Below are 19,731 nucleotides of genomic sequence, written 5' to 3'. Positions count from 1 at the left end.
TCTGATTCATGTCAAGCATGTGTACACAACTGATTTAATAGCTACAGTTTAACAAATCACTGTGCAAAAAGACAAATAAGAGATTGCATCAGAAATAAAAACAAAGCCATAGACTGGTTCCTTTCTGGCTAAACGCAGAGCTGTAGAACACAGACACATTCAGACCGGCAAAAAGGACACTGAGTAGAGGGGTGACACTGTTGATGAAGAGGTCTCTGATGCTGGCTGGGATGGTATCTCTGTTCATCTCTAGGAAGCCTCCTCCATTATACTGGACCTGGACACAGGAAGTACAGAACACGTACACTTCATTTGAAATCCATATCTACAATGCTTCATAAACACACTCAGTGAGTTATTATGCAGTCATAATGTAGTATAAGTGTAGTTCTAAACAATAGCTTATAAATGGCCTATATCAATACTCATAGTGCATTATAAAGTACCATTATAAAGGCGGGTATGTAACCTCACCTTCCCAGCATAGTGAACCACAGTGAAGAGGGGGCTGTGACTCCGGACCCCCTCATAGTGCATTATAAAGGAGGTATGTAACCTCACCTTCCCAGCATAGTGAACCACAGTGAAGAGGGGGCTGTGACTCCGGACCACCTCATAGTGCATTATAAAGGAGGTATGTAACCTCACCTTCCCAGCATAGTGAACCACAGTGAAGAGGGGGCTGTGACTCCGGACCACCTCATAGTGCATTATAAAGGAGGTATGTAACCTCACCTTCCCAGCATAGTGAACCACAGTGAAGAGGGGGCTGTGACTCCGGACCACCTCATAGTGGGGGCTGCTTTTAAATTTACTGTTCAACTTGTCCACAAAGTCTCTGTCTGATGCCTTAGGGGACAAATAGGGAAAAGAGATTAGAATTAATACACAAAAATTTATATCAAGGTTGGGGTCAATTTCATTTCAATTCCAGTCAATTCAGGAAGTACAATGAAGTACAATGAAATTCTGTAATTTGGTGTACTTTCTGAATTGAGTGGAATTGAAATGGAAGTGAGCCCATCCCTGATGAATACAGAGATGTATGGGTGTATGGAGACCACTACAGTACCTGAGGAAAGGCACTCTGCTCATCCAGGAGAGAAAGTATGCCAATAGGTTTAGTAAGGATCAGGTCCTGTGGGAGAGACACACATTAGTTGTATACGAGACAAGGAAAAACACCTAAACAAACACATTCTATTGTGAAAATGCATATATTTGGGTTAATCTAGCCAATTGTTAACTGGGTAAAACAAACATGATACACAACTTCATATGACTTTAAAACAGAACATTCTCACAGTACAAGGAGAATCATTTGTTTTCCTGAAGATTGGTTAACAAGGTTTCCAGGTTTTTATTGACTAGGGCCCCTACACTGTAAAATGCTCTTGAAGTTGTATAGTGCTCAGTAGGCATTAGGACAGAGTGGGTACACAGCAAATTACCTGTGGATCCAGGTTGTGCATTATTCGCTCTAGGTCTTCCCACAACTCCTAATGTGTCCATCTTATCCCATAACTTACAGACAGGCTCTACTCATACCTTCAGCCATGGACAGGGACACTATTTTCTGCCAAATGACACCAGGTGCTTCTATATAGACAAGAGGATGATGCCACAGGCTGAAAGCTGAAGTGCCTATTAAGCTACTGGCATGTGACTGAACACTGCCCCGTCAGCATTTCCCCTTCCTGGGGTCTGCGTTCTTTTATATCTGCCAGACTCAGTGGGTTTACACAACCTGTCTGTGTTATTACTGAGAGAGAGGGGGAGGTAAACAGAGTGAAAGGGAGAGCAAAAAAAGTATGCGATAGAGAAAGGGTGTAAAAAGGGGATGCAAAAAAGGCTGAGAGAGAAAAAGAGTACTACTGTAAGTGATGAGGGGTAAAAAAGAGTACTACTGTAAGTGATGAGGGGGAAAAAGAGTACTACTGTAAGTGATGAGGGGGAAAAAGAGTACTACTGTAAGTGATGAGGGGGAAAAAGAGTACTACTGTAAGTGATGAGGGGGAAAAAAGAGTACTACTGTAAGTGATGAGGGGGAAAAAAAGAGTACTACTGTAAGTGACGAGGAAAAAAAAAAGGGGGTACTACTGTAAGTGATGAGGGGGAAAAAGAGTACTACTGTAAGTGATGAGGGGGAAAAAAGAGTACTACTGTAAGTGATGAGGGGGAAAAAAAGAGTACTACTGTAAGTGATGAGGAAAAGAAAAAGAGTACTACTGTAAGTGATGAGGAAAAAAAAAAGGGGTACTACTGTAAGTGATGAGGGGGAAAAAGAGTACTACTGTAAGTGATGAGGAAAAGAAAAAGAGTACTACTGTAAGTGATGAGGGGGAAAAAAAGAGTACTACTGTAAGTGATGAGGAAAAGAAAAAGAGTACTACTGTAAGTGATGAGGGGGAAAAAAAGAGTACTACTGTAAGTGATGAGGAAAAGAAAAAGAGTACTACTGTAAGTGATGAGGAAAAGAAAAAGAGTACTACTGTAAGTGATGAGGAAAAGAAAAAGAGTACTACTGTAAGTGATGAGGAAAAAAAAAAAAGGGGTACTACTGTAAGTGATGAGGGGGAAAAAAGTAGGTTGTGTCTTTTTACCAGGATAGGCTTGTTGTCTTTGAAGGAGATCGTCTCCCACTCGATGCCCTCTTCCTTGTATTCATTCTGCTCCATCAGAAAGATGTGCTGCAGGATGACAAATGCATACAAAGACGCATGAACGACTAAAAACAAAAGGACAGCAGGTATTTCCAGTTTCTTTCACAAGAGCTTTGGTCACAGGGGAACATCTTTCATTGGATCAATCTGCTTTGTCCAATCGTTTCATGAGAAGATAGCACATTCAATAGTGTGTTGCCTTCAGTCACAAAAACGCCAACAGAAGCCCTGAAGCCCTATGCAGTAGTAATCTAGTGATCCGACAGTAGTAAATCATCATAAGCAGATTCCTATGGCATTTGTACCAAATGTATTCAGTGCTCAAATGGACAGGCCCCAAAGGTAAACTGTAATGTTTACTAGCAGAGAGTAGTCCACAGCAGTGTGACTAGTACAAGTAGACTCTTTAACTCCAGCATCCCATGCATACAGTACAGTGAGCTCCAAAAGTATTGGGACACATGTTGTTTTGGCTCTGTACTCTAGCACTTTGAAATAAAGATGATATAATGATGATGAGGTTAAAGTGCAGAATGTCCTCTTTAATTTGAGGGTATTTTCATCCATATTGGTTAAACTGTTTAGAAATTACAGCACTTGTTGTACATTGGTCCCCTAAAACATGGGGACTAAGGTATTGGTACAAACTCACTTATGTGTATCAAAAGTTTAGTATTTGGTCCCATATTCCTAGCACACAATGATAACATCAATCTTGTGACTCTACAAACTTGTTGGATGCATTTGCTGTTTATTTTGGTTGTTTCAGATTATTTTGTGCCTGATAGAAATGAATGGTAAATCATGTAGTGTCATTTGAGACACTTATTGTAAATAAGAATAGAATATGTTTCTAAACACTTCTACATTATTGTGAATGCTACCGTGATTACGGATAATCTTGAATGAATTGTGAATAATGATGAGTGAGAAAGTTACTGATGCACAAATATCATAACCCCAAGACATGCTAACCTCTCACCAATACAATAACAGGGGAGGTTAGCATTTTTTTTTGGGGGGGGGGGTGTGATATTTATGCCTCTAACTTTCTAATTCAGGAATATCCATAATCATGGTAGCTGACAGTCTGCACATTAACCTAATATTCATTGTATCATTTTAAATTCAAAGTGCTGGAGTACAGAGCCAAAACAACAAGAAGAAAAAAATGCACTGTCCCAATACTTTTGGAGCTCACTGTATGTACTGTAGGCCAGCTGACCTAAAATTACATGTTTTTCTGAAGCCTTCCACTGAAAAATAACATTTAAAAAAGATACACTAATAGGCGTTCATAGCCATTTCAAAAAGCAGAACCAATTGCAGACTATGTTTGGATTCCTGTTCCTCTACTAATACTAAATAAAGAGACAAGCTGACCACGTGTTTCTTTTAAGTGTTTGGGTCTTACGCTAACAAACCCTACAGGCTGTCATTTTAGGGGACTTAAATAGAGAATCACTTCTAAGGGACCCAAGATGACAGGGCTACTTCTTTGTGCACTGATATTTACACTTACATGGTTAAAGAAGTACTGCAGCTGTTCATTGGCCAGGTTGATGCAGAGCTGCTCAAAACGGTTCACGGCAAAATTCTCAAACCCGAAAATGTCAAGGATACCTGTATTATATAACAAGAAAATAGAATGGTCAATCTGACATTGATCATCTCTGGTTGAGAAGACGAAAATGTAAAAAGAGTTGTGGAATTTTGTTACATTTAAAGTTTCCCTTGAAACGGACCTATTTCATTCAGCTCAACGTCAAAGTCAACATTGGGAGCCAGCAGTTCGTTAACTTTACTGACAATCCAGCCGAATACTCTCCCATAAGCCACTTTGGCAATGGAGTCCCTGGCATCTGTAGATAAACACACAACAACAACATATTAACGGAGTCAAGTGCTCTTGAAAACATGATTAATAGTATTTCTATTTTGAGCTTCAGTTTATTTTTTTCTTTCCCATTGATGCTAAAGCAGTCAGGCCTGGAGCGAAGCAAAAGTAATCCGCTAACCAAAAATACTAGCTCAAATAGCCAACGAACCAGCCTGTTACCAACCCTTAGTAAACTTTCAGAAAAAACTATGCTTGACTATGCATATACAATGATATTTTACTATAAACAAATTGACAACAGACTTTCAGCATGCTTATAGGGAAGGACATTCAACAAGCATGGCATTAGACAAATTACTGATTGGCTGAGACACATTTATGTTAAAAAAGATTGTGGGGGCTGTTCTGTTAGACTTCAGTGTGGCTTTTGACATTATCGATCGTAGTCTTCTGACGGAAAAACGTACGTGTTATGGCTTTACACCCCCTGCTATATTGTGGATAAAGAGTTACCTGTCTGACAGAACACTGAGGGTGTTCTTTAGTGGAAGCCTCTCCAACATAATCCAGGTAGAATCAGGAATTCCCCAGGGCAGCTGCTAGGCCCCTTACTTTTTTCAGTCTTTACTAATGACACACTATTGGCCTTGAGTAAAGCCAGTGTTTCTATGTATGCGGATGACTCAACACATGAGCTACTGAAATTACTGTAACACTTAAAGAGCTGTAGTTATTTTTGGAATGGGTGGCAAGGAATAAGTTAGTCCTAAATATTTCAAAAACTAAAAGCATTGTATTTGGGACAAATCATTCACTAAACCATAAACCTCAACTAAATGTTGTAATGAATAATGTGGAAATTGAGCAAGTTGAGGTCACTAAACTGCTAGGAGTAATCCTGGATTGTAAACTGTCATGGTCAAAACATGTTGATACAATAGTAGCTAAGATGGGGAGAAGTCGGTCCATAATAAAGTGCTGCTCTGCCTTTTTAACAACAATATCAACAAGGCAGGTCCTAAAGGCTCTTGACTGTTCAGTCTTGTGGTCAGTTGCCACAAAGAGGGACATCGGAAAATTACAACTGACTCTGAAGAGGGCAGCACGACTGGCCCTTAAATGTACACGGAGAACTAACAATAATATGCATGTCCATTTTTTCTTTATTTAAATACATCTCTAATGGCTCAAAGTGGAGGGATTGACATCATCATTAATTGTTTTTGTAAGAACTTGAACTACTAGCACACAGCTCGGACACCCATGCATACTTTTTTTAAATGTATTTTTTATTTCACCTTTATTTAACCAGGTAGGCTAGTTGAGAACAAGTTCTCATTTGCAACTGCGACCTGGCCAAGATAAAGCATAGCAGTGTGAACAGACAACACAGAGTTACACATGGAGTAAACAATTAACAAGTCAATAACACAGTAGAAAAAAAAGAGAGTCTATATACATTGTGTGCAAAAGGCATGAGGAGGTAGGCGAATAATAAAAATGTTGCAGATTAACACTGGAGTGATAAATGATCAGATAGTCATGTGCAGGTAGAGATATTGGTGTGCAAAAGAGCAAAAAAGTAAATAGATAAACAGTATGGGGATGAGGTAGGTAAAATTGGGTGGGCTATTTACCGATAGACTATGTACAGCTGCAGCGATCGTTTAGCTGCTCAGATAGCAGATGATTGAAGTTGGTGAGGGAGATAAAAGTCTCCAACTTCAGCGATTTTTGCAATTCGTTCCAGTCACAGGCAGCAGAGAACTGGAACGAAAGGCGGCCAAATGAGGTGTTGGCTTTAGGGATGATCCGTGAGATAAACCTGCTGGAGCGCGTGCTACGAGTGGGTGTTGCCATCGTGACCAGTGAACTGAGATAAGGCGGAGCTTTACCTAGCATGGACTTGTAGATGACCTGGAGCCAGTGGGTCTGGCGACGAATATGTAGCGAGGGCCAGCCGACTAGAGCATACAGGTCGCAGTGGTGGGTGGTATAAGGTGCTTTAGTAACAAAACGGATGGCACTGTGATAAACTGCATCCAGTTTGCTGAGTAGAGTATTGGAAGCTATTTTGTAGATGACATCGCCAAAGTCGAGGATCGGTAGGATAGTCAGTTTTACTAGGGTAAGTTTGGCGGCGTGAGTGAAGGAGGCTTTGTTGCGGAATAGAAAGCTGACTCTAGATTTGATTTTAGATTGGAGATGTTTGATATGAGTCTGGAAGGAGAGTTTACAGTCTAGCCAGACACCTAGGTACTTATAGATGTCCACATATTCTAGGTCGGAACCATCCAGGGTGGTGATGCTAGTCGGGCGTGCGGGTGCAGGCAGCAAACGGTTGAAAAGCATGCATTTGGTTTTACTAGCGTTTAAGAGCAGTTGGAGGCCACGGAAGGAGTGTTGTATGGCATTGAAGCTCGTTTGGAGGTTAGATAGCACAGTGTCCAAGGGCGGGCCGGAAGTATACAGAATGGTGTCGTCTGCGTAGAGGTGGATCAGGGAATCGCCCGCAGCAAGAGCAACATCATTGATATATACAGAGAAAAGAGTCGGCCCGAGAATTGAACCCTGTGGCACCCCCAAAGAGACTGCCAGAGGACCGGACAGCATGCCCTCCGATTTGACACACTGAACTCTGTCTGCAAAGTAGTTGGTGAACCAGGCAAGGCAGTTATCAGAAAAACCGAGGCTACTGAGTCTGCGGATAAGAATATGGTGATTGACAGAGTCGAAAGCCTTGGCAAGGTCGATGAAGACGGCTGCACAGTACTGTCTTTTATCGATGGCGGTTATGATATCGTTTAGTACCTTGAGCGTGGCTGAGGTGCACCCGTGACCAGCTCGGAAACCAGATTGCACAGCGGAGAAGGTACGGTGGGATTCGAGATGGTCAGTGACCTGTTTGTTGACAAATTTCTGCCTGAAGAAGCTGGCCTTTGCTTTCCTGACTAACTGCGTGTATTGGTTCCTGACTTCCCTGAACAGTTGCATATCGCGGGGACTATTCGATGCTATTGCAGTCCGCCACAGGATGTTTTTGTGCTGGTCGAGGGCAGTCAGGTCTGGAGTGAACCAAGGGCTATATCGGTTCTTAGTTCTGCATTTTTTGAACGGAGCATGCTTATCTAAAATAGTGAGGAAGTTACTTTTAAAGAATGACCAGGCATCCTCAACTGACGGGATGAGGTCAATATCCTTCCAGGATACCCGGGCCAGATCGATTAGAAAGGCCTGCTCACAGAAGTGTTTTAGGGAGCGTTTGACAGTGATGAGGGGTGGTCATTTGACTGCGGATCCGTAGCGAATACAGGTAATGAGGCAGTGATCGCTGAGATCCTGGTTGAAGACAGCGGAGGTGTATTTGGAGGACCAGTTGGTCAGGATGACGTCTATGAGGGTGCCCTTGTTTACAGATTTAGGGTTGTACCTGGTGGGTTCCTTGATGATTTGTGTGAGATTGAGACATACCACCAAAAGGTCTCTTCAAAATCCCCAAGTCCAGAACAGACTATGGGAGTCGCCCAGTACTACATAGAACCATGACTACATGGAACTCTATTCCACATCAGGTAACTGATGCAAGCAGTAGAATCAGAGTTTTTTTTTTAAAACACCATATGGAACAGCGGAGACTGAAGAGAGACACACACATGATAAGACACTCACTCTACACACGTACATATGGATTTTGTATTGTAGATATGTGGTAGTAGATTAGTGGCCTGAGGGAACACACTAAATGTGGTATGAAATGTAATGTCATGTAATATTTTAAAATTGTATATATAACTGCCTAATGTTGCTGGACCCCAGGAAGAGTAGCTGCTGCCTTTGCAGGAACTAATGAGGATCTTTAATAAATACAATACAATTTACAGTGGTTGGTCAGACAGACATGGGCCTTCTTTAAACACACGAGGAGGAAGTTGTGGTCAGTTTACCCTCCCTTAATCCTAACCTTAACCATTAGGGTGAAAACACAAAAAATTGTCAAATATCTTAGGGACATCATTGGCTGGCATTAGTAAGACACGGTACATTTACTGTATTAAACCGTATCCTGTAATGTTCTTTCATACTGTTCTAGCACTGTCAGGAATGTACACAAACCGTGTGCTCTCCAGTTTCATGGAAAGCCCAAATGAATGACGAAACTGGGTTCTAGAGAACCAACAACAGTTAGTATCCATGGTGGTTAATACGGACTCAGGCCCTCCTTTCTAATGGCTAAGGTGATGTGGTAAGGGAAGCGGATCCTGGACCAGAGCTTTTCTCCTTACCCTCGGCCTGCTGCTGGTTGTGCAGCCTGCGGATGGCTTCTCCTCTCGTCACAGACAGAGTACAGGTCAGACTCCTCAGCAACTCCTCCTCCTGCACCCCAAACTGACCCTGAGAAGGCAAACACACCAATATTAAAAGGGATACTTCAGGATTTTGTCAATGATCCTTAATGATCCGTCATCTACTTCCCCAGAGTCATTTGTATGTCTCTGCATCCAGTATAAAAGAAGTTAGAGGTAGTTTCGCAAGCCAATACTAACTAGCGTTAGCACAATGACTGGAAGTTTACGGTATCTACTAGCATGCTAACAGTTACCATAGACTTCATCATTGCACTAGTAATTGCGTTAATGACAGTCAACAACTTCCATCAAACTGCACGCAGAGACAAACGGTATCCACGTGTTAAAGGGATACTTCCATGATCAGATTAACACACAAAAACATAGGCACAGAAAGTGTACAAAGTACACAAGCTTACACACAATAGCTCCTATATAACCCAGCCCCAAGGCCCTTTTAGCCCAGACGTGGCCCTATTGAACATGCAAAGCTAAAGTCATGGCATTGCTAGGCAATGCTATCATGCAAAAACCTGCCAAACATCAAACAAAGACCATCCTCAGACAGCAATACTTTCAATTAATCAATGTTAAAAAAAGGGGAAACAGTCCTAATGCTATAGATTTGTACTATTAGCCCCCAAAAAGGTATATTTCACTCAAACTATACATTTTCTTCATATCTGGATACCCAGTAATAGTCAGTGGACAGTCAGGAACCAAATATTTTGTGTTTGTCTATATTAGCAACAGTTTAGCATTAGGATCACGAAGGGAGAAGCAATTACAGTGGTCGGACACCTGTTGCTAGCGTGCCCTAATCACCCCTGTTGCTAGCGTGCCCTAATCACCCCTGTTGCTAGCGTGCCCTAATCACCCCTGTTGCTAGCGTGCCCTAATCACCCCTGTTGCTAGCATGCCCTAATCACCCCTGTTGCTAATGTGCCCTAATCACCCCTGTTGCTAGAACCCAAATCCCCTCAGTATCCAGATCTGTGAAGATGTTTTGCTCATAATGATGACGATGAAAACTGGGCAAAGACCAGCTGATCCTGCGTCAGGTGGAAGTTAACCTAGCATCGTGAGCAGTACCTCTCCATTAAACTCCAAATATAGCCCCTCGTGACCCTGTGTCTTATCTAAGCTGGCCAGATGTTGCCTCAGCCCACTGCCGGCCTGGGAGGGCTGCTAATCAAGAGGGACTGCGGAGCAGGGTGCAATCATTCACCTGTTTAAATTGAAGGCACGCACACACACGATTACCTGTTTAAATAGCATGTGGATCTATGCATACGCAAACGAACAGACGCAGTAGAACGTTTAAATATCATGGACACACAAACTAGTTGAAAAGAACACACAAAGTGTCAAAACTGTCTCCATGAGCCAGCAGCTGCCCATGTTAGAAAGGTCAGAGGTGATTTTGTAAAGAAAGTACTGTAGTGATTGCCTCAAAAATCCCCTTGTTTGTTTTTTTACCATGTATGCTCAGGACTGATAATCAACAGTTTCTTCCCCTAGCTTAGTCGTTGGACCCCTTCCTTCTGCTGCATAAACCACTATCATATGACTCTTCTACTGTAAACTGTTGATTGGAACTGTTCTTGTAGTTTATATTTTGCTATGTCAATACCACTGATGAACATTTATGGAGGAAAGGGTAAAAAATGCCTACTGTAATCTTAGAAAACACCAATAGGTCAATAAGTAAACTGCATATGTTAACAGAGCTGCTACTAAACGAGGCCAAATGGAATTAAATGTTTATTTTATTTAACTAGGCAAGTCAGTTAAGAACAAATTCTTATTTACAATGACGGCCTTCCCTGGACAAACCCTAACGACGCTGAGCTAATTGTGCGCCGCCCTATGGGACTCCCAATCCTGGCCGGTTGTGTTACAGCCTGGAATCAAACCAGGGTCTGTAGTGACACCTCTTGCACTGAGATGCAGTGCCTTAGACCGCTGGCCCACTCGAGAACCCAAAATATACTCTGTAGCCACCCATTTTAATTAGTTTATTCATGAATCTATTGGTTTGGCAGTACCATCCTCTCACGTTCGTAATAATTGATACTGCCAGACTAGCCATTTCCTTGAGAGCAAAAGAAAGAATGGCAAAGAAGGAGTGGAGGAGGATGTAGACTCACAGCTGTGGCTTTGAGCCAGCCCATGGACTTGCCAGTGACCCTGAGCACGTCGGTCTCTGTGGGCTCAAACATGATGTTTCCCAAAGACAGGATCCCTGCCAGGATAGTCATCATGTCTACCTTCTCCTGATGACACAACATATACATATATACAATCAGTCCATCTGTCAGTCAATCAATTGGTCATTTATCAACTGGTTAATAACATCTAACAATTTGTTTATCAGTCAATCAACCAATTAGTCCAACAAAGTACAATCAATCAGATTCAGATGTTGCCCTCATGGCTGACATACTGCAAACGGATGGATGAGAAAGAGTTTCAGAGAGGTCTTACCTGTTCCTGAAATCCCACCATGTCCATTGCGTTACACACTTCACTGTACTTCTCCCCCCATTTCCTCACTATGTCCTCAGAGCCGTACCGCCCATTCAGATACCTGACAGACACAGCCACAGAAACACATTTATACAGACCTGATGAGTGAGCACAGAACACACACACAGGCTACATATGTAGGGGGCATAACGGTCAACGCATTATGCATATCTGATTGACAAACACTGAGGCTTCTACATTGCTGCACTGTATCATAGGGCACTACAACATAGCTGGACAGCCACTATCGCAGGGCACAACAACTGACTGCATCATAGGGCACTACAACATAGCGGGACAGCCACTATCGCAGGGCACAACAACTGACTGCATCATAGGGCACTACAACATAGCAGGACAGCCACTATCGCAGGGCACAACAACTCACTGCATCATAGGGCACAACAACATAGCAGGGTAGCCACTATCGTAGGGCACAGCAACTGACTGCATCATAGCGCACTACAAACACCACATTGTTTAAATAACTAGCATTTCACTCCAGGCCTAGGCCTGTTCAACTGTCAAGAAGAAGTGAAATACAAGTAGCATTACACATACTGAACAACACTGAGAACTATATGTGGTCGCTATTTGTATAAGCCATAAGAACCAAAAAAGGCAGGAAGGAACATTAAGACTAGATATCAGAGTTCCAAAACAAAAACCTTGGTTTATGGTCAGAAACATAACATTTTTAATTATTACAGTGTGACCCTATGACTCTGTGTAACTTCCCAGACCACACCCACAGTCATCACTACCTGTGGAGGAAACGTTGCAGAATGATAACATCACAGTGGACCCACCTGTACTGCGTGGGGTCCAGGAGTCCATACATGTCTTTGTCCTCCGGGGAGATGCCCGCCAGCATGCAGTAGAAGATATGGAAGTTTCTCTCGCCCTCATCCTGGTGGACCACACGAGACTTCTCCAGGAGGTACTCGTTGATCTTAGCTCCTTTTACTGTTAAGAGCACAGCACCACACACAAGGACACACACAGGATCAAGTCATGCTACATGTCTGTCGTATCAATGCAATCACCACATACATTTAGTGTATAAATAAACAAATATGAACATAAGTACACACAATAGATGAATACACACCCCCACCCCCCCACCCACCTGAGGAGTTGTGGAAGCGCAGCTGAATGTACTTCCCGAAGCGACTGCTGTTGTCATTCATCACAGTCTGGGCATTGCCAAAGGCCTCCAGCAGAGGATTCACCTAGAAATACCATACAGCACAAGATCAGTACAGCACCAGAGCTTACATCATGGTGATCCTACATGGAGCCAGGAGTTTAACATTTCCAAGCCCTAATCACAAGACATCGATAGATTTGCAACTTTCCAAGAGGTATACAGCATTTGTGTAGTTCACTAGCCGTGTGCCTGACCACACTATATTAGAGGGGCACGGTTTATTCAAGGACAACCACCACCCGGGCCACTGCCCATTCACACTGCTGCCATCCAGAAGGCGAGGTCAGTACAGGTGCATCAAAGCTGGGACCGAGAGACTGAAAAACAGCTTCTATCTCAAGGCCATCAGACTGTTAAACAGCCATCAATAACACAGAGAGGCTGCTGCTTACATTGAGACACAATCACTGGCCACTTCAATAAAATGGATCACTAGTCACTTTAAACAAATGGCACTTTAATAATGTTTACATATCTTACAAGTACAACAAGTGTAGACCTTACCGTGAAGTAAGCATTTCACGGTAAGGTCTACACTTGTTGAATCTGGCACATTTAACAAATAAAGTTTAATTTGATGTATATACTGTATTTTATAACATCTATTGCACCTTGCCTATGCAGCTCGGCAATCGCTCATCCATATAAACTCAGCAAAAAAGTAAACGTCCCTTTTTCAGGACGCTGTCTTTCAAAGATAATTTGAAAAAATCCAAATAACTTTACAGATCTTCATTGTAAAGGGTTTAAACACGGTTTCATAGGGCACTACAACATAGCGGGACAGCCACTATCGCAGGGCACAACAACTGACTGCATCATAGGGCACAACAACATAGCAGGACAGCCACACCATAGCTGGTGGCCACACCAGATACTGACTGTTACTTTTGATTTTGACCCCCCCTTTGTACAGGGACACATTATTCCATTTATGTTAGTCACATGTCTGTGGAACTTGTTCAGTTTATGTCTCAGTTGTTGAATCTTATGTAAACACAAATATTTACACATGTTAAGCTGTTTGCTGAAAATAAACGTAGTTGACAGTGAGAGGACGTTTCTTTTTTTGCTGAGTTTACTTACATGTAGAGTCGTGGCCAAAAGTTTTGAGAATGACAAATATTAATTTCCACAAAAGGTTGCTGCTTCAGTGTCTTTAGATATTATTGTCAGATGTTACTATGGGATACTGAAGTATAATTACAAGCATTTCATAAGTGCCAAAGGCTTTTATTGACAATTACATGAAGTTGATATTTGCAGTGTTGACCCTACTTTTTCAAGACCTCTGCAATCTGCCCTGGCATGCTGTCAATTAACTTCTGGGCAACATCCTGACTGATGGCAGCCCATTCTTGCATAATCAATGCTTGGAGTTTGTCAGAATTTGTGGGGTTTTGTTTGTCCACCCGCCTCTTGAGGATTGACCACAAGTTCTCAATGGGATTAAGATCTGGGGAGTTTCCTGGCCATGAACCCAAAATATCAATGTTTTGTTCCCCGAGCCACTTAGTTATCACTTTTGCCTTATGGCAAGGTGCGCCATCATGCTGGAAAAGGCATTGTTCGTCACCTAAACTGTTCCTGTACGGTTGGGAAAAGTTGCTCTCGGAGGATGTGTTGGTACCATTTTTTAATTCATGGCTGTGTTCTTAGGCAAAACTGTGAGTGAGCCCACTCCCTTGGCTGAGAAGCAACCCCACACATGAATGGTCTCTGGATGCTTTCCTGTTGGCATGACACATGACTGATGGTAGCGCTCACCTCATCTTCTCCGGACAAGCTTTTTTCTGGATGCCCCAAACAATCGGAAAGGGGATTAAGAGAAAATTACTTTACCCCAGTCCTCAACAGTCCAATCCCTGTACATTTTGCAGAATACCAGTCTGTCCTTGATGTGTTTCCTGGAGAGAAGTGGCTTCTTTGCTGCCCTTCTTGACACCAGGCCATCCTCCAAAAGTCTTCGCCTCACTGTACGTGCAGATGCACTCACACCTGCCGGCTGCCATTCCTGAGCAAGCTCTGTACAGGTGGTGCCCCGATCCCGCAGCTGAATCAACTTCAGGAGACGGTCTTGGCGCTTGCTGGACTTTCTTGGGCGCCCTGAAGCCTTCTTCACAACAACTGAACCGCTCTCCTTGAAGTTCTTGATGATCCGATAAATGGTTGACTTAGGTGCAATCTTACTGGCAGCAATATCCTTGCCTGTGAAGCCCTTTTTGTGCAAAGCAATGATGACGGCACGTGATTCCTTGCAGTTAACCATGATTGACAGAGGAAGAACAATGATTCCAAGCACCCCCCTCCTTTTGAAGCTTCCAGTCTGTTATTCAAACTCAAATCAGCATGACAGAGTGATCTCCAGCCTTGTCCTCGTCAACACTCACACCTGTGTTAACGAGAGAATCACTGACATGTCAGCTCGTCCTTTTGTGGCAGGGCTGAAATGCTGTGGAAATGTTTTTGGGCTATTCAGTTAATTTGCATGGCAAAGAGGGACTTTGCAATTCATCTGATCACTCTTCATAACATTCTGGAGTATATGCAAATTGGCATCATACAAACTGAGGCAGCAGACTTTGTGAATATTAATATGTGTGACATTCTCAAAACTTTTGGGCACGGCTGTACAGTTGAAGTCGGAAGTTTACATACACCTTAGCCAAATACATTTAAACTCAGTTTCTCATATTCCTGACATTTAATCCTAGTAAAAATTCCCTGTCCAGGGGTGAGTCAGGATCACCACTTTATTTTAAGAATTTGAAATTCAATGTCAAAATAGAAAATAGAGAATTACTTATTTCAGCTTTTATTTCTTTCATCACATTCCCAGTGGGTCAGAAGTTTTCATACACTCAATTAGTATTTGGTAGCATTGCCTGTTAAATTGTTTAACTTGGGTCAAATGTTTCGGGCAGCCTTCCACAAGCTTCCCACAATAAGTTGGGGGAATGTTGGACCATTCCTCCTAACAGAGCTGGTGTAACTGAGTCAGGTTTGTAGGCCTCCTTGCTCGCACACACTTTTTCAGTTCTGCCCACAAATTTTCTGTAGGATTGAGGTCAGGGCTTTGTGATAGCCATTCCAATAGCTTGACTTCGTTGTCCTTAAACCATTTTGCCACAACTTTGGATGTATGCTTGGGGTCCTTGTCCATTTGGAAGACCCATTTGCAACCAAGCTTTAACTTCCTGGCTGATGTCTTGAGATGTTGCTTCAATATATCCACAATTTTCTTTCCTCATGATTCCATCTATTTTGCGAAGTACATCAGTCCCTCCTGCTGCAAAGCACCCCCACAACATGATGCTGCCACCCCCGTGCTTCACAGTTGGGATGGTGTTCGTCGGCTTGCAAGCCTCCCCCTATTTCCTCCAAACATAACGATGGTCATTACGGTCAAACAGTTCTATTTTTGTTTCATCAGACCAGAGGACATTTCTCAAAAAAGTACGATCTTTGTCCCCATGTGCAGTTGTAAACCGTACTCTGGCTTTTTTAATGGCGGTTTTGGAGCAATGGCTTCTTGCTTGATGAGCGGCCTTTCAGGTTATCTCGATATAGGACCTGTTTCCTCCAGCATCTCACAAGGTCATTGCTGTGGTTCTGGGATTGATTTGCACTTTTCGCACAAAAGTACATTCATCTCTTGGAGAAAGAACGCGTCTCCTTCCTGATTGGTATGACAGCTGTGTGGTCCCATGGTGTTTATACTTGCGTACTATTGTTTGTACAGATGAACGTGGTACCTTCAGGAGTTTGGAAATTGCTCCCAAGGATGAACCAGACTTGTCTAGGTTATTTTTTATTTTCCCATGATGTCAAGTAAAGAGGCACTGAGTTTGAAAGTAGGCCTTGAAATACATCCACGGATACACCTGCAATTGACTCAAATGATGTCAATTAGCCTATCAGAAGCTTCTAAAGCCTTGAAATCTTCTGGAATTTTCCAAGCTGTTTAAAGGCACAGTCAACCTAGTGTATGTAAACTTCTGACCCACTGGAAGTGTGATACAGTGAATTATAAGTGAAATAAACTGTCTGTAAACAATTGTTAAAATTACTTGTGTCATGCACAAAGTAGATGTCCTAACTGACTTGCCAAACTATAGTTTGTTAACAAGAAACTTGTGGAGTGGTTGAAAAACAAGTGTTAATGACTATCCTAAGTGTATGTAAACTTCCGACTTCAACTGTACTTATTCTCATTCACCTCTCTAGATTGGAGTGTATTAGGTAGTTGTTGGGAAATTGTTAGATTACTTGTTAGTTTTTACTGCAGTCGGAACTAGAAGCACAAGCATCACTACACTCGCATTAACATCTGCTAACCATGTGTATGTGACCAATAAAACGTGATTGTATCATCGGATAAACAAGGGAAGAATGATAGCATTGTTCTCTGGATGCAATACAATACAGAATTCATGACCAGTGAAACCTTTCACTTGTTTCCTGACTAGTAAAGAGCATGAAAGTTAAGGATGTGGTACTTTGAAACCAAGATATCACAATAGCAGAGGAGCAAGGTCAAGAGTTTTCCCCAGGGGAAATGAATAAAGTTAAAAGGTCATTGGATTCATGTGTAAATTAATGATATATAGACACCTCAGGAGAATGAAGTGAAAGTTGGACGAGGAATACAATGCAGTTATTCAGGGAAAACTGATGGCATATTGAAGCTATAAAACACTTTGTAACATCGCCTTCAACTCGATATAACTAGATTACAAGTCATGTCAGTGTGTTGACCTCTAGCAGACCATCAAAAATGTGGTGGTGATGACTTATCAACCTGTGTGCAAAAGTTAACAAATGAACATTAGCAAACATATAAAAGAATGCAGCGAGAGCAATATACTTGTTTTTAAACAATAATGCAAAACACATGATTGTAATGAAACCAATGTCCTGGCTGTGACCACAATGAGGGGATTGCATGCCGAGGTAGGAGTAAATGACACAGGATTTCCTGTCAGCCTTTCAACATATTTCACTCTTAACCTCTAAGTTCTCACTTCCCCCATCCCGTCAATTACCAGGCCAACTGTTGACAACAGTCAGAGAGGGTAGAATATGTACCATATTAGGAATAGTCAAGTGAGATCGTCAATACCATGTACTTGTTCCAGGGAGCACTTTAAGTACAATGAATGAAACATAACTGTATGGTGTGAACAGTGATTTATGAAAAAGTGTTTGCATTATGAATGTTTACTTGGACTCAGTGAACCTACGATTGTCTCAAACTCATCAGAAGACCGCAGCAGAACAGCAGGGGGAAATGGAAGATGTGAAGCTCTGGAAAATATGTTTTATTGACTGCTGGAACTCTGTACTCCCCCTTTGGCTCTCCCAATTATCCCTGCTCTGCAGACACGCAAGCAAACCATTACGTGGCATAGAAAAAGTTGTGACTTTGAACATGTGGCTACAGTATATCTGAAAACCCATATTTCCATTCTTACTCTGTTTTTTAGTGGTCAGTTGAACTGCATTTTCCACTGTTCCAAAAAGGTCTAGAATACTTCATCAGCACCCTGACTGAAGAGAACATGCAGCTGTAACACTTGTGAGAATAACCAGCGAATGTACAGTACATTACAGAATACTGACCTAAGCCATACAAGCTAATCAAATCCATGTCTACTACAACCACATGTACCCTGAAATAACATCAGTGTAATAAAAAGTGTTGTCAAACACAGCCTTTCTCTGAACCCTAGCTCACAGCCAAGGAGCCAGCCAATCACTCCCACCAAGTCCCAGTGATGCAATTCCCCAGAAAGGCTGGAGGAATTTCCCCACACTTCCTAGTTTTCCTCGAGGCCCTCAGTCTCATCCCGTGTCCCACAGAGAACTTCTCGTACCATGAGACAGGCGTGAGAAAACAGGGGCCGGAGAGAGGCGTCGGTCACGTCTGTGTGTTTACCATAGTAATCATCACAGTGGGGGAGCCAAGAGGAAGTCAAAAAGAGGAAGAAAAGTATAACATCCATGATGTTATGATATTCCGTTTGAGATTCCAAAATGGTAGGAAGGAAGTGTCTCTTGGGTTGTGGCAGAAATCCAGAAACGTGGTTGTGTGTATTTGGTGGGTCACAAGAAAATTCTAAAGCTTTTCATTTCGGTCACGATGAGAACAAGTTTGGTAACCAATGCAACACAGTGGACCGTACTGTAGTACACGAAGAAAAAGCACAGCGCTATACCACCATCTTATTTCAAAAGGACCATCCTCAACATGTGTCCAATGACATTTCAAAGGGGTGTGCATTAGATCATACTTCTCCAATATCAAAGCAGATAATAACCTTTGGTCATGATGGATGACAATCCTGCAACATAATACTGTATATGTAGCCATTAGATAAGGTTATCATAGCATCACTTGATTGATGCTATATCACGTTCAACTATCACTGAACACTACTATGAATGAGGGGGAATACACAGCATAGTTAATACAACAGAAGATAGAGACCATCTCTCCTGCCCCCTTCCCCTCAAGCGGTCAACCATGCTGAACAGGGGCGCAACTTTGGTTTCAGAAGTGAGGGAGGGATTCTATTTTTTTTTTTACCCAGTCGGATGCACACTCCAAAAACAGCCTACCCGACCACTCGGAGGCGGCCGCATGGTCCTAAAGCACACCGTTTCCCTGTTTTATACCACATTCCAATGATAAGACTGAGGGGGACAAATCATATTTCAGAATGTGGGCACCACGTCCTCAATCTACCTACACACAATACCCTACAATGACAGAGAAAACAGGTTTAAATTTTTGCACATTAAAAAAAAAAAAAAAAAAAATCCAAATGAAATACCTTATTTACATAAGTATTTAGACCCTTTGGACATGATTCGGAAAGGCGCACAAACCTGTCTATATAAAAATGTGCCACAGTTGACAGTGTATGTCAGATCAAAAACCAAGCCAAGAGGTTGAAGTAAATGCTCCATAGCCCTTCCATACAGGATTGTGTTAGGACACAGATCTGGGGAAGGGTACCAAAACATTTCTGCAGCATTGAAGGTCCCCAAGAACGCAGTGGCCTCCATCATTCGTAAATGGAAGAGGTTTGGAACCACCATTCCTAGAGCTGGCTGCCCAACAAACTGAGCAATCAGGGG

At 42.3% G+C, this 19,731-nt stretch overlaps 1 protein-coding gene across 3 annotated transcripts in view; it reads right to left on the bottom strand.

Moving 5' to 3' along the window:
* The window catches only part of LOC139388579 (myosin-IIIb-like), a 53,393-nt gene that overhangs the window by 14,697 nt on the left and 18,965 nt on the right, over nucleotides 1–19,731 (bottom strand). For all 3 annotated transcript variants that reach the window (XM_071135323.1, XM_071135322.1, XM_071135324.1), the window contains exons 5-15: nucleotides 12,508–12,610; nucleotides 12,188–12,344; nucleotides 11,337–11,439; nucleotides 11,000–11,125; nucleotides 8,787–8,895; nucleotides 4,409–4,525; nucleotides 4,186–4,286; nucleotides 2,604–2,690; nucleotides 1,073–1,138; nucleotides 736–849; nucleotides 166–277 (exon numbers count right to left, since the gene is read on the bottom strand). In XM_071135323.1, the coding sequence (XP_070991424.1) occupies nucleotides 166–277; nucleotides 736–849; nucleotides 1,073–1,138; nucleotides 2,604–2,690; nucleotides 4,186–4,286; nucleotides 4,409–4,525; nucleotides 8,787–8,895; nucleotides 11,000–11,125; nucleotides 11,337–11,439; nucleotides 12,188–12,344; nucleotides 12,508–12,610 (1,195 nt within the window). The remainder of the gene's footprint in view (nucleotides 1–165; nucleotides 278–735; nucleotides 850–1,072; nucleotides 1,139–2,603; nucleotides 2,691–4,185; nucleotides 4,287–4,408; nucleotides 4,526–8,786; nucleotides 8,896–10,999; nucleotides 11,126–11,336; nucleotides 11,440–12,187; nucleotides 12,345–12,507; nucleotides 12,611–19,731) is intronic.

Source organism: Oncorhynchus clarkii, chromosome 29 (assembly GCF_045791955.1).
Source record: "Oncorhynchus clarkii lewisi isolate Uvic-CL-2024 chromosome 29, UVic_Ocla_1.0, whole genome shotgun sequence".
Taxonomy (NCBI): Eukaryota; Metazoa; Chordata; class Actinopteri; order Salmoniformes; family Salmonidae; genus Oncorhynchus; species Oncorhynchus clarkii.
Note: the sequence above shows the minus strand (reverse complement) of the source record. Positions and strands in the feature narration are given on the sequence as shown.